The sequence below is a fragment of the Phalacrocorax carbo genome, chromosome 2, assembly GCF_963921805.1.
Source record: "Phalacrocorax carbo chromosome 2, bPhaCar2.1, whole genome shotgun sequence".
NCBI lineage: Eukaryota > Metazoa > Chordata > Aves > Suliformes > Phalacrocoracidae > Phalacrocorax > Phalacrocorax carbo.
The window spans coordinates 37898639-37912076 of NC_087514.1; the positions used below are offsets into that span (position 1 = coordinate 37898639).

Below are 13438 nucleotides of genomic sequence, written 5' to 3' on the forward strand. Positions count from 1 at the left end.
CAGGGACTGCTGCTCACGTGTGCTTCAGTTTTCCGCTGGTTATAAAGATATACTTTAACTGTCAGCAATGAACCTAGATTGGGCCTGGGTTCTCAGAAGAGGTTCTTATTATAAACATTTATTTCTATAAGTTTAATTTCTGTTCTCCTGCAGCAGAGTTCCTAGGGCAGCCATGCTGAAACAAACACCCTCAACCCACCCCCTTCACCTCAACTCATTTCCTGCTTGCAAATAACGAGATTTGCAGTGGCCATATTATGAATGGTTTTATTGAAGTCTGACGTTTTGTAATACATTGTTACCATTCCAGTCTTTAATATGTAGACTAAAAAAATAAACCATAGATCTAAAAGTACACAGTATTAGTTTAACCCATAATCAATACAGCAACTGATTCAAAGTATGTTTGCTACACAGGCACTTTACAAAAAATGAAATAGCAATTTAAATCCATGTTTCAAGGATATTTGATAATAAATTCCAAAGGTTATTTCTAACAAACTCAACTACCCACAGAGCTGCTAGTTTGACTGTTTTCAAACAAAAGCTTACTGAGAGATTCTTTGTATGGCTGTACTTATACATAATATTTCAAAGCAGTAATGCTCGCTTGTGCTTAATGAGACGTTACAAACAATATATTCTTCATTTGAAAAACGTGTGCAATACTCAATGCAGAAATTAAGTTCATTTTTAAAGTGTAACACAAGTATAACCAAATACGTACACTATATACAGGGTGTTAAAAATCTAATAAGGCTGCTTACTCTTTTGAGTCTGGCACACGGCACAGATAAGACACACACCCCCACAAACGATGTTGTGGATATTCCCATGAAAGTCCAAATCTAAGTACTTGCAGAAATGCCCCAGCTACTTTGAACACTCTATTGGACTTTCCAACTGAAGCAGAAGTTATTTCTGAAGTAGTTCCACTGTAGCCATAGTGGATTTCTAGCATGGAAATGCTCTTTCTGGAGAAGAACATAAGAAATGACTACTTGATTGGCCTCTGGACAATCTGAAATTTCTCACCGGTGTTCACTTCTGCATGACTGTGCATGCTGTGTATTCATTTATACATACATAACAAGAAAACATAAACCCACATCTTCTAGCACGAAAAGGGAAACATTCTTAATAATACATTTTCTTTAGGAAAACTTGATGAATATATACAGTATATAAAAAAACCCTACATAATTATCAGCATACAAAAATATGAGTTCAGTATCTTTTTATACTTCAAAACCTAATGATGAAAAATCCAGGTATCCTGAGACAGGTATGCACTGTGCATCTAATTTACCAATGCCAGTGTACTGCTGGAGTACAATTAGAAAAGCACTACCTGCATTTATCAACAAGTACAGAGATAAAATACATAAGGCAATGCATTAGCTAGAGAAACTCTCCTCTGTTCATAATGTTAAACAAAAATGGTGCAAAATATGCGTAAAATGCTGGCAGACATATCCATGAAGTAGCTGGAAAGAGTACGGTACAATATGTATATATACTACAGTTACCGACTTCACAATTTAAATGAAAATAAATGAAAGATACTTTCTCTTTTTTTGAGCATCATGCTTAACCATGATGTGCATACTCACATTCAGGCAATTGTCTTAAATATATATACACACACACTACATCTGACAATGACTTAATAAAACAAAAAAAAAAATCACTGTTGCTCGCTTGTGAATTTCTCTGGGTAAAAACAGATCAATAAAACTGGTTCATTTTTTCCCATTAGGAGATTCTAACAAATGAAATGAAGTATGATTACTATAAATCCTCATCAGCTTAAGTTTAATCGTTTTGGCTCTAAAACAGTAGAAGAGCAGTTCTGACCACTATTGACTGCATTAACACAAACGAATAAAAAACAATCCAAAACCATGACGCATTTGCTAAAACCCAGTGAAAACTATCTAAAAAGCCACTAAAGACTGCAGCGCTCTCAGTGGACATAAAATGGGTTGGTTGGTTCAGCTGATAGCAGGACTATTTACTTTAAAATGGATCCCTAAACACAAAAATGTTTGACATCAAGAAACTGGAATATATACATTTTTATATTCATTTACATTTACAATCTAAGAATTACTTCATCTGGGGAACTAGACTGAATCAATGCTCATTTCATAGATTAAAGATTGTTTAGCATCCTATTGTTCATAGACGATGGTTACAAAGATAGGCCAAACATCATTAGCTCTACCCTAAAATTAAAATCTAAATTTTCTCCAAGCATGAACCCTATGGCAACTTAGCTGTTCCTTGGCCCTTAACCCTCCCTTCCCGGCTGTTAAATCTCCTATACCTCCCCCATAAGCTACCACTGCATCATGGTAGTCGGTATTTGGTAATGTCTCTAGATCCTTGAATTTATTCCCAGAAGAATTACACTTGTCGTGGATGAAAAAGTAAAAACTACATACAGAATGCTTTCCTTAAACCAGTACAACACATTGTCATAAAAATAGACTGCATAATCTGTTGTTGTAGAAGCAAAGATTTAACAAGCTACGGGTGTCACGGTTCTTGTAAATCATCACTCGTGGTCATCTCTTATTGTCATCTGTAAGTCTAAAAACTTATGGGAGGATAAATACTGAGATGAAAATGTGTTGGGTTTTTTTTTAATTTTTTACTCCGCAAGTGCACCTTGCATAAGAAACAAATGCACCATCTACATATACCAAACAAGACAAAGAGCTTCAATAATGAACATGTGTCAGTTTATAATTTTATAATGGGCTTCCTAAAGGTCCATCTAATGTTATGAGAAGCCAGATGTGTTAGAATGTGCCGTGTGCTCTGAAGACAGAGGGACAAAAAAAGGCAGTTTGAAAAGCTGCACAATGTTTCAAGTGAACACTGGCTTCTGAAAGAAATTTTGACAAATTAGGCACCCACTTCCATAGACAGTCAGTGGGACATTCACGCCCAATTGCCTCTGGAAATCCTACAAATCCTAGCAATCCCAGAGAAACAGGGCTTAAGTTGCTCAGCCCCTTTGATATCAGGCTAAACAGATACTTTATTTTGCAGCACGGGTCACCCATGAAGCTCCTAGTGCTGAATAAGTTTTTGAAACTACCGGGGTGGGGGTGTGTGTGTGGATGAAGAACGAAAAATTAGATACAAAACCAAGACATCAAATTTTCTGCTGCACACTCATGAAACAGCAACTAAAGAATCTGGTCCAGTGACTGGCTTACAACTATCACCCTATACTTTCAACAAGAAAATGAATTAGACAATTACCAGATTGTACAGGCGACTATTTTGGCGTATTTGCGCTCTTACCATTTTCAATGCAATTAAAAAAAGTGGTGACTAGTTGCAACAACGTGTGTACACGCAACACACTTTGTCCTCTAGGTTATTTTACATTACACAGGATTAGGAGCTCCACGCAGCTGACAGCTGACTTGCCTCACAGTATAAACCCAAACCCCATGTGGGCAAATCTCACAGGAAGACATGAGCTTGCAGCCAGGGCTGACACCAGCACGATCCTTGGCATGAGGTGGTTACGGCTTCTCCGTACTCCTGATGTCTGAACTAGCAGAAACTGAAACATTTTTGGCGCTTTCGCCTGGAGCGGGAATTACCCTAGCCAGTACTGCCTCTCTGAATAAAACACATCCAAATGTATGAGATCCTGACTAGAATAGCAACTATAGAAATCGTGACTCTTTCTTATGTACAAGCATTAGGTCATCCTAGACAAAAAGGGTAAGTTTCTAAAGAGTAAAACTTTGTTTTCTGGTTTTGTTGGGTTTTTTAAAATAAAAAAGATTATAGTCCCACAGCTTCCAGTAACTACTGAAGAGTGTAAACTTCAGAGCACAAAGGAGAAATTGTTACTGAAATGTTCATTATTGCATGTTTTTGTCACAGTTTAAGGCAAACATTCTATATTTAAGGTTGGACCAGTAATTGATATGACTACATAAATATATACATATTGAAACTCACAAATAAGCGCAGACATATATATCTGTGGATATATAAAAATATTTTTTTTTCTTAGCAAAGTTAAAGTCTGTGTAAAAACATTAAGAATACTGAAAAAGGTAGGAGCTCTAATTCCTCCTTTGGAGAAAAGTAAAAAGTCCCCTAGATATCCTATATAAAAACCACTCTCTGCAAGAGTAGAGCTCATTTTGAATTCTCACTGATTTCATTGTGGATTAACATATCTGTTTAAGATTTCATAAATAACTAGATAATATGCAACAATTATGTTGTGAGGTTTGATTGCTACAGCATAATGATAGGCCGCTGTTGTACAAAAAACCAACTTTTATTCAGACAGTGTATGTCCTGATCTAATAGACTCCATAGCTACTGCTACAAGTAGAACTATTTCAGGATATACTTTTTGTTTTAATGTGTTCACATAATGAAAATTCATTTGGAGGCATTTTCTCTGAAAATTCTTGGCCAAAAGAACAGCCAAATGCAGATACATTTTCCCCGGGCCCTCTAAATGCTCAGTACAATTTCAAAATAAATCTATAACAATCACCACTGCAAAGAACTGAAACGCTATACAAAATAATTCTGACAAAATACATGAAACGGTAGCATAAAACATCAAACCCCCAAACTATGCTTCAACTTAAACCACAGACATTTCCAGTTAAACATAACAACAATGCCTCATCCTCGCCTTATGTAGATTTGCTAGTATCGTACTCTACCAGAATATATACAACTCTGGAAAATAATGCAAAGGCACAGTAATGTAAAACATCCATTAGACAGTCTGAAATTCAGTCTAACTGTGGATGAAGATCAGACTTACCCTACTTCTCCTTCATTATAATGGCAATTAAAAAAGGGCAAAACCTCACCTCATATGCCACATAGGTATTCCTTCTAAAGGAGTATGACAACAGACTGCTTAAGACTTGGCTGAATTTACTGATTACAAGCACATGTTCATAGCAGCAGTCTGCCTGCAGCCATTAAACACAATTCTGAGATGAGTTTTTCCATCTTTAAACCTCACTTACATTATAACCTTGAAGAGTAATGTCATCATTCTGAGAAATTATGATGGCGACAGGAAAAAAGGGATTATCAGTGCAAAGGGCTCCATATGAAGTGCATGCTCATTATCAAGCCTAGTTTATCTAGGCTTTTGCTCCTTCCACAAGAACGCGTTCTGCATAGTGTACAAGTGAAGTCATTCTCTCTGAACAAACCGTTCTTTTTCAAGCTGCTGGCTATGCTTATCATGTGGCTGAACAAGACACATCAAATGAACCTGATTCCAGTGTAAAATTCCCGAGGAAGATTCCTGTTCTACTAGTGTTAAGGCCGGAGTGCACAGATTCCAGAAATGCTTTTTGGAAGTCATTTTTCATTGCCAATAGAGAATATTTAGGGTATTTTTTTCTTTATCCTGAGTAAAAGGTTTTTTATATTTATCAAAGCCCCAGGCACATACTGCTATAGTGCAGTCAGGTTTTGTCATATAGTCCCAGTATCCTAAAGGCCATTATTGGATTATTTTCTGGAGCAGTTCTCCTCATTCTTCTCCAACAGGTGGTGGTGGCTGGCATAGCTTGTATAATCTGACAATGACAAAAAGGAAAGCAATTGTTATTGTGAGAGCTTGGTCATTATTAAAATGGGTAAATTGAAAGAACACAAACTAAATCTTAGTCTTCCTACACTGCAAAACAAGAGGTATTGAATTCAGTTTAATGACATTGATATAAAACCAGTAAAGTCTTATTTATGAGCATGAATGTTTACATTGGAAGTCGTATCATTAAAACACACATCTATCAGCAACTTTATAAAGACATTCCAGTTTAGTCAAGTTTTCATACTTCTGCACTGAAGACCCTGTTCTGGAGAAACCTAAGTCTCCACTAACCCAATTACCAGTTGTTGCTCTGAATTTTTAAATTGGAAAAGCAATTTGGAATTGGAATGCAATTGTTTCCATTTTTGTTTTGTTTTGGCACAGTCAGACCTCACTCTAACACAGCTCCCTATAAAACCAGTGCTGTTGGGAGAACGTAAAACAGATGTCAGACGTGTGACACACCAGCATGAAGATTTTAAATTCTCTACGTGTAGCCATTTCTACATGTAAGAAGTCACTATGAGTAAGATTCTGTTCAAATGACTACCTCAGTACAGACTGAAATAGCCACTCCTTCATTTAAAAATGCTTTTGAACTTCTGTTAAACCCTTTTGCATGGACTTGGTTATTAGCAAGTATTTGAATCTTTACCCTAATATTAGGACTACTGAAAATAAATGGCAATTATTCTGACCTCAGGCTCTGTGTTCTGGAAGTATGTCCAGCATACAGTATCTCCCTGCAACCACAGCAATTAGAACCAGCAATAGACATGATCTCATTTGGATATTACATATTTTCCTCAAGGAAAGTGCATCATTGAAGAGACAGCAAAGAGAAGAGACCAACTATGGCATGGCAAGGAGAAAAAGCATCAGAAGACAAAAATGAAGAGACAATGACACAGCATGTGCATTAATACTTAACATGAAGAATGTCTGATACTGAAATACCAAAGCGACAGAAATAGCAGGTATGGTAGGTCTGGCTAAAGGAAGGGTGGTGAATCATCCACTGACTTGGGGACAAGGGATATTTAAGATGCTTAGGGTATATAAGTTTTCCAAGTATATTTTGCAAATTTGCCTGCTATACATCACATTAATGTATATTACTCCATTTTAACTAATCATAAATTTCAAAATCATACTACAAATCAACCCAGAAAACAAAAATCTGTACATGTGGCTGGGCTGCCCAAACAATTAAAGAGTTGGCATGACACTCTGCTACTGAAATTATGTGAGGCACAGTATGTATGGCTGGTCCCACGAGTACTGAAAGCCTCTTCAACATCCAGGCACATCCAGTCAGAAAAAGCATCCTATGGCTATGCTAGAGCAGGGCAGGATAGCAGCTGTTCTCTTATTTCAGTTCCCTTGGGAGTTAAAACCCATGGGACACCGACAACAACACACAATGGGCGTGGGTTAACTAACTTTTCTCTGAATCTCACTGGAAGTGATTATCGAGCAGTATTGTTTCTGGATGGTGAGGACAAGGAGCATCAGTTCTGTCAGCCACACGGCAGCTGCAAACCTGCTTTCAAACCAGCCCCATAATATGTTCTGAAGATCACTGGGCTCTTCCACTTCGTCATGTGGCAGATTCAGAAACATGATAATTTAAGGTCACATTGTGCAGACACCAATGTATTTGTTAGGAGCTGTATATACGTCAATACACATATACCTCATATTTGTATACCAATGAGAGAATAAGATGGCCTGATCTTTATACAGACAAGTACGCAGAGAAAAATAAACAAGGTTTGAGTTATTTGATTCTGCTGGTGTAATAAAGCAGTAATATTCAAAGCTAGCAAAAGACGGATAAAAAAGCTGTCAGATTCTCATCTGAGTAATTGCAGTGGGGTAGTTCTTGATGGACATTTTAGTAAAATGTAATTTCTATGGAACAATGTGCATAAATGTGCATAAGCCCCCAAGTACCAAGGTCTGTGTATTCTTCAGGTTAAAATGGTAATGATTAAGATTACTTGTCTTCAGAGCAAGTGATATAGGGGAATTCTGAAGCAAACTAACAAAAAGGCTGCATAAATCCCTGAGGAGCTAGAATTGCTGAAGATGGTATAGAGCAGAAACAGCCTGTTCTGGGTCAATAGGTACGGAACAACCATTTGAGATGGTACAAACAGATTAGCTGAGAAAAGACAGAAAACAGTGGCAACTACTGAGAATACTGTCAAGTAACGTTAAATGGAGCCAAATGTGGTGGTAAAATTCTTGTCAAGGCAAAGAATTGAGAACCCTCGGTATCGTTTACATAGACATCAAAAGTATCACTCCTGCTGATGAATATTCTGACTTATGTGACTTATCTCTCTAATGGTACACCAAATGCCCCAAACACTGAAGGCAATGAGGTATTCCTGTGACATTGCTGTTGCTGCTGGCTGGCAAGTGTGCTTGGATACATCTGTCCATTCCATGTTCTAGGAGCCATCTCAATTTTCCTTCAGCTTTTCATTGCTATGCTGTGGGATCATCAAATAGAAAGAGGTGCTCTTTTCTCAACTGATGCAAATTGATGGCTGTTTTTCTTTTTAAGAACATAGATTTTTTTTTCTTTATCACAAAAGCTTTGAATCTAGATACATATTCTGTCATTTAGAGGTGGGAAAAGTTTTGTTTACAACTCTCTGGCTGTCTCCAGAGTTACGTCATGAAGGAAGAGTCCATGTAAGGCCAAAAACATACTGTCCAAAATATAAAAAGGCTTTACACAGCTCTTATTGCATTAAATGTTATTTTACTGACTTAGGTTACTCCAATGCAAGGCCCTCAGGCAGTTTTCATCTTGGATTGCCTCTAAACTAGTAACTGATGTGAGAAGGGATGCCCTCATCTGCTGGTAAGGGCAATGACCTTATGCCTGATGGGTTTACCCTAGAATCAGTACTTTTCCTGGATCTTATTTCATCTCCTTTATGGGGCAAGCAAGATGCATATATACTCCAACAAATGCTGCTACTCAGCAACGGAACAGCAGCTGCTTCTCAGATCTGCTTATACCATGTACACTTAAGGTACGCTCCTTTTCTAGAATCAGATCCAGCATGGGCAAGGAACAATGTGCTGTGACTTGTCACAAACAAATTATGAGCAGTAGCCCTAATCCCTGCTGGGAGAAACTGGGACACATGAGAAAAGGGGAGCAAATTGCATAAGAAAAAGTTCCTGAGTATTTCTTTCTGTGTGGTTATGGATGCTGTATGTGTTCATTCACATGGTTACCTTGATTAGGTATTACTAATTCATTGTTTCTTCACTGAAATTGAAACACCACAGTGGGTCTGTTATGTATTCCACATATCCGTTCAGCTCATTCAATGTGTGATCATTAGTCCACAAAAAGCATTATGTTTTAAATTGGTTAAAAAAAGTTTAATTTAGAGCTGGATTAATAAAACCACTTTAAAATAAAATTAAGAACACTACTGTGTGGTTATTTTCATTTATAAGTATTGTGCTTGTTAAGAAACATTTCAGGTACCTGCAATCCATCACAGCATTAAAAAGCTGGATAAATATAGAACAGTCGCATTTTTCATTCTAATGGATGTTTCAGAAAAAGACAAAAAAAGACTACATCATCTCTAAAAGCAACTAGAACATGACTTTGCTGAGATATTGCAGTATAGTATTTCATTAAAATGGGGTTATGGATTTAGTTATGAATATTTCCCCAAAACCACTAAACATCACAAGTGATGAAGAACGTACTCCAGTGTTTTCATAATTAATGGGAACTAGGTTTCATTTTTCAAATATGGGCACGTTTTGAAGTGCAACATAGCCCAAACCTCTGCAACTAATTACTTTAATTAAAATTGTATGGCTAAGAAGGTAAATGATTAAAAGCCAAATCTTACCAGTTAGTGCACAATGCAGGCAATGTTTATTGTTAGCTTTTGAGCAGCTAGGACAGAATTTGGCACTAACTAGACAGAATGATGGACTAGGACAAAAACAGTTACCTTGGGACGGACTGTGGTGTTCGATCCCTCACTCCTAAATTCTTGGCTGTGTTTTGTACTCTTGCACCCTGTGAAAGAAAACAACAATTTTGCTTCATTTATTTCAACATAAGTTAGAAAGTTTTCTATGCTTTCTTGATGAACATAAACATTCATTATAATTATTTAATACATATGTTCTAGGTCCCAAACAACTCTACATTTCTAAGGTGGGGAACAAGTTAAAGCAGTACATTAATCCTTAACTTAGAGAAATATGCAGAAAAGAGACAAAATCTTTCCACTCGTCATTAAATAAATGCCTACATATATCTTGTTAACATAAAAGACTTCATAAAAAATAACATTTAAGGTTTAAAACAATCCAAACACATCTTGTGTCAATTTATTTGATTTTTTGCCACCATTCTTTGCAGAAGGCATGGATATCAAAGCTCTTTTCTGAAATGTCACTTATTTCCTCTGAACTTCTGAACAAACAAATATTACAGATTATTTCCTATTAATAGCTTTATAGTTAAACCCAGAAAAATGGCCTAAATCGAGGCATTAAATTAGGATTAGAAAATGCAGTCCTAATCTTCCTTTATAATCACAGAATCACAAAAAAGATCAGGTTGGAAGGGACCTCCCAAGATTGTTTAGTCCGACACCCTTGCCTATAAGCAGGGTCAACTGGAAAAGGTGGTCTCTCTCTACCTCAGTTGATCCTTTGAAAAGCAATAATGAAAGTACTTTTGTCTCACTGACTCATGCAGTAAGGAGGAAGATAAAACATGCACAATGTTCATATACCATGATAGTGAAAAATGCAGACTCTTCTGCAAACAAACTAGCTTAGACATATGAAAGAACTTAGTCAAATTTGATTTTAAATGAGGTTAGCTTTTGAAGTGCAGTTTTATTAATGTAAAGGAGTGATCATGAAGAAACAGTTAGATTTACAGTCTCTTAATGTTTTCTAACATTTTAAAGGAGATGGAAACTACTTGTTCTGTCTATTAATATACGCACTGACCCCTTTATTTCTCCTTCTGTACTACCTAAATTCAGGACAAAATAACAGAGAACAAAAATATATAATCCGAGAATCCTTACAGTGAGATCTTAGATTGTTCTGAAACACAAAAGATAATTAACATTCCAAACAGGGCTGCAATGGCAGCTGCACATGATGTAAAAATGAGGTATAATAATTGATTCAATACGTAGAGCAAGACTAGACCTTGCATTTGACTGAAATCTCATACCCAGGTAATTGAGAAGGTGTTAGTTCCCTGTTACCGCCTCAAACAAAAGATGAAAAAGGCTGGCTGGTTGCATGCAGGTAGGTTCTCAGAGTTTCTGTAAATCAACGTGTGCCATAAAAAAATACTGTGTCCTTACATTTCTTTCAGAAAAAAAATAATGGTAAAGATAGAGAAAAATAACTAGAGTAGCTACAAAACTGAAGGGAGAATATAATAGTGATTTTACTAGCTTTACACCTAGCTCCGTAAGCTTGTCTGCAGCAGTTGCAAGAGACATGACTACAGACCATGACAAACATATGTCTTTCCCCAGGAACCCCTCCAGAATTCAATTATTAGTCACTCAGCACTTCCTCTGATTAGCAGCAAGTATGTATTTAATTGATTTCAGTGACTCTTCTCTTTCCCATCTCATCTTGAACCCATGAATAACTTCACATCACAAACCTCCTTGTGGAAGGAGATCCACATCTTGGGTACAGTCTTAGCTTGTTGTGTCAGGAACCACTATTTTAATTTGGTTTGAATCTGCCGGTTTCATCTGATGCCTTTAGTTCTGCACTGGTGAGGACAATGGTCAGTCCCTATCCATGCCACGTGTTCTTTAGTTCTCTGTCACATCCTCCTTCATTCACAAAGCTGAACAATCCTAGATTATTTTGTCTGTCTGTCCTGTCTATAAACCATTCCCAAGTGTTGATCATTTTTTCTGACCTTCTCTGAACCTTTTCCATTATGCTATAGCCTTATGGAAGGGATATGAACATCAGATAGTTCAAAATGAACTAATGACAGCATGATTTCTACCTTGTCATCTATCCTTGCCTAAGCCATTATAATTTCTGATTTGCTTTACTGATAGCTATTGAGCTGATGTTTACTATCGTATCCTAAGGTCTTGAACATGACATGTAATGGCAAGCTTACAGTCAATTATTTTGAATGCGAACTTAGGGTTTGGTTTTTTCCCGTGTGCATTACTTCAGAGTTATCTACACTGATTTTCATCTGCCATTTTATTGCTCAATCATGAAGCCCTGTAAGATCTTTTTGTAATTCTTCATAGTTCTCATCTTTAATAAAAACTTGGAAAGAGTTCAGAGAACAGGGAGAATGATTAGGTAAGAAAACACAACCGAAAAAAGAAAGATCAGATGAACTGATGTTCTTCTACAAAAGTGATGGCTTATCTTGGAAATGATAATCAAATTGGGAACACAGTTTTTAGTAGGGCCTGTAGCAATAGGACAGGGGATAATGGTTCTAAACTGAAAGAAGGTAAATTCAGGCTACATATAAGGAAGACTTTTTTTTACAAGGAGGGTGGTGAAACACTGGAACAGGTTTCCCAGAGAGGTTGTAGATGCCCCATCTCTGGAAACATTCAAAACACTAAAAGTCTACTGCTAAAAAGGGAGCAAAATCAGGGACAGAAAACAGGAGACTTAAATTGGAAAAAAAAAAACCAAAAAACCCAAGCCACACACACACAAAAAAAACCTCAAATAAGGCACTAAGTAAAACATTCTAGTGAAATGGTTAAGAAAACTGTGGAACAGACCACTTAGGAAGCTCTGTGCAGGAGTCTCCACTACTGGAGGTTTAGGAACAGATACAACAAGTGTCTGTCATGAGTTACATAATGACAGCTGATCTGATGTTGGTTACGAAGTTAGACATGTTGAGTCCAGACCTTCATCACCTTCAGCATCCTTTCCTCAGTGCCGTTTTCTAAAAATTTTATCATAATAAAGAAACCCCGCTGTGACAGACTGCTGAGATTGGTATATGATTAACATAACTGAGACCCAGAATATACATATACATGGGAAAACTGTCTAAATTAATCACATGTAGATCCTGAACATCAGTGCTGTGACTACCTCTGAGAACACAACCAGCCTATTTTTATTTGCATCACTCACTAGACAGATTAATTTTAGTATTTTGCTCACATAATAAATCAAATGTGTTGATTTAAAAAGGAGTCTAGCTTTATACAGCCATGTAATTTATTGTTTAGCAGGAGACCAAAGTAAACCTTAGAACCACCAGATTCTTACATATTTTGAGGAGAAGCCCCCAAGAATTACTAGCAACTTGCTACATGACGTCTGTCTCCACTGAGCATCAGTATACCACTTCTATTTCAATATACTGTTAATTTATAGTTGTCCAATAATATTCTGAAAGCTATAGCAATGGAAGTACTGTAACTGTTTGTCTGACAAGGCATAAAGGATAGTTGTGCTACACGGCTCCAGAAATCTTCCCTCTGCATACCGGTACTGCCAGGGTACTGGTGAAAGATGCCAGCAGCTCTGAGGAGACACCACCATCAATCTGGCCTCCCATATATGTACTACTATCTTCACTGCCATGAGAAAAAAATGATAGGTTTATTTTCAAGCTACACACTAATTTAAGGATAGCAAGAACAGGTCACATAAAGAAAACAGATCATCTTGATGTCCTGCTCAGAGAGATCTAAATCAGTACAATTCTTATGAGAATTATTCAAAATGCAATGCTGTTATTACACTCATGAAAAGACGTGGAAAAATGAT

The 13438-nt window shown here is 36.9% G+C and overlaps 1 protein-coding gene across 2 annotated transcripts in view; it reads right to left on the bottom strand.

Annotated features, from left to right (window-relative positions):
- Positions 1-251: 251 nt before the first annotated feature.
- Positions 252-13438, bottom strand: part of PREX2 (phosphatidylinositol-3,4,5-trisphosphate dependent Rac exchange factor 2) — a 189175-nt gene continuing 175988 nt past the window's right edge. For both annotated transcript variants that reach the window (XM_064442581.1, XM_064442582.1), the window contains exons 39-40: positions 9622-9689; positions 252-5600 (exon numbers count right to left, since the gene is read on the bottom strand). In XM_064442581.1, coding sequence (XP_064298651.1) covers positions 5555-5600; positions 9622-9689 — 114 coding nt within the window. In that variant the 3' untranslated portion in view covers positions 252-5554. The remainder of the gene's footprint in view (positions 5601-9621; positions 9690-13438) is intronic.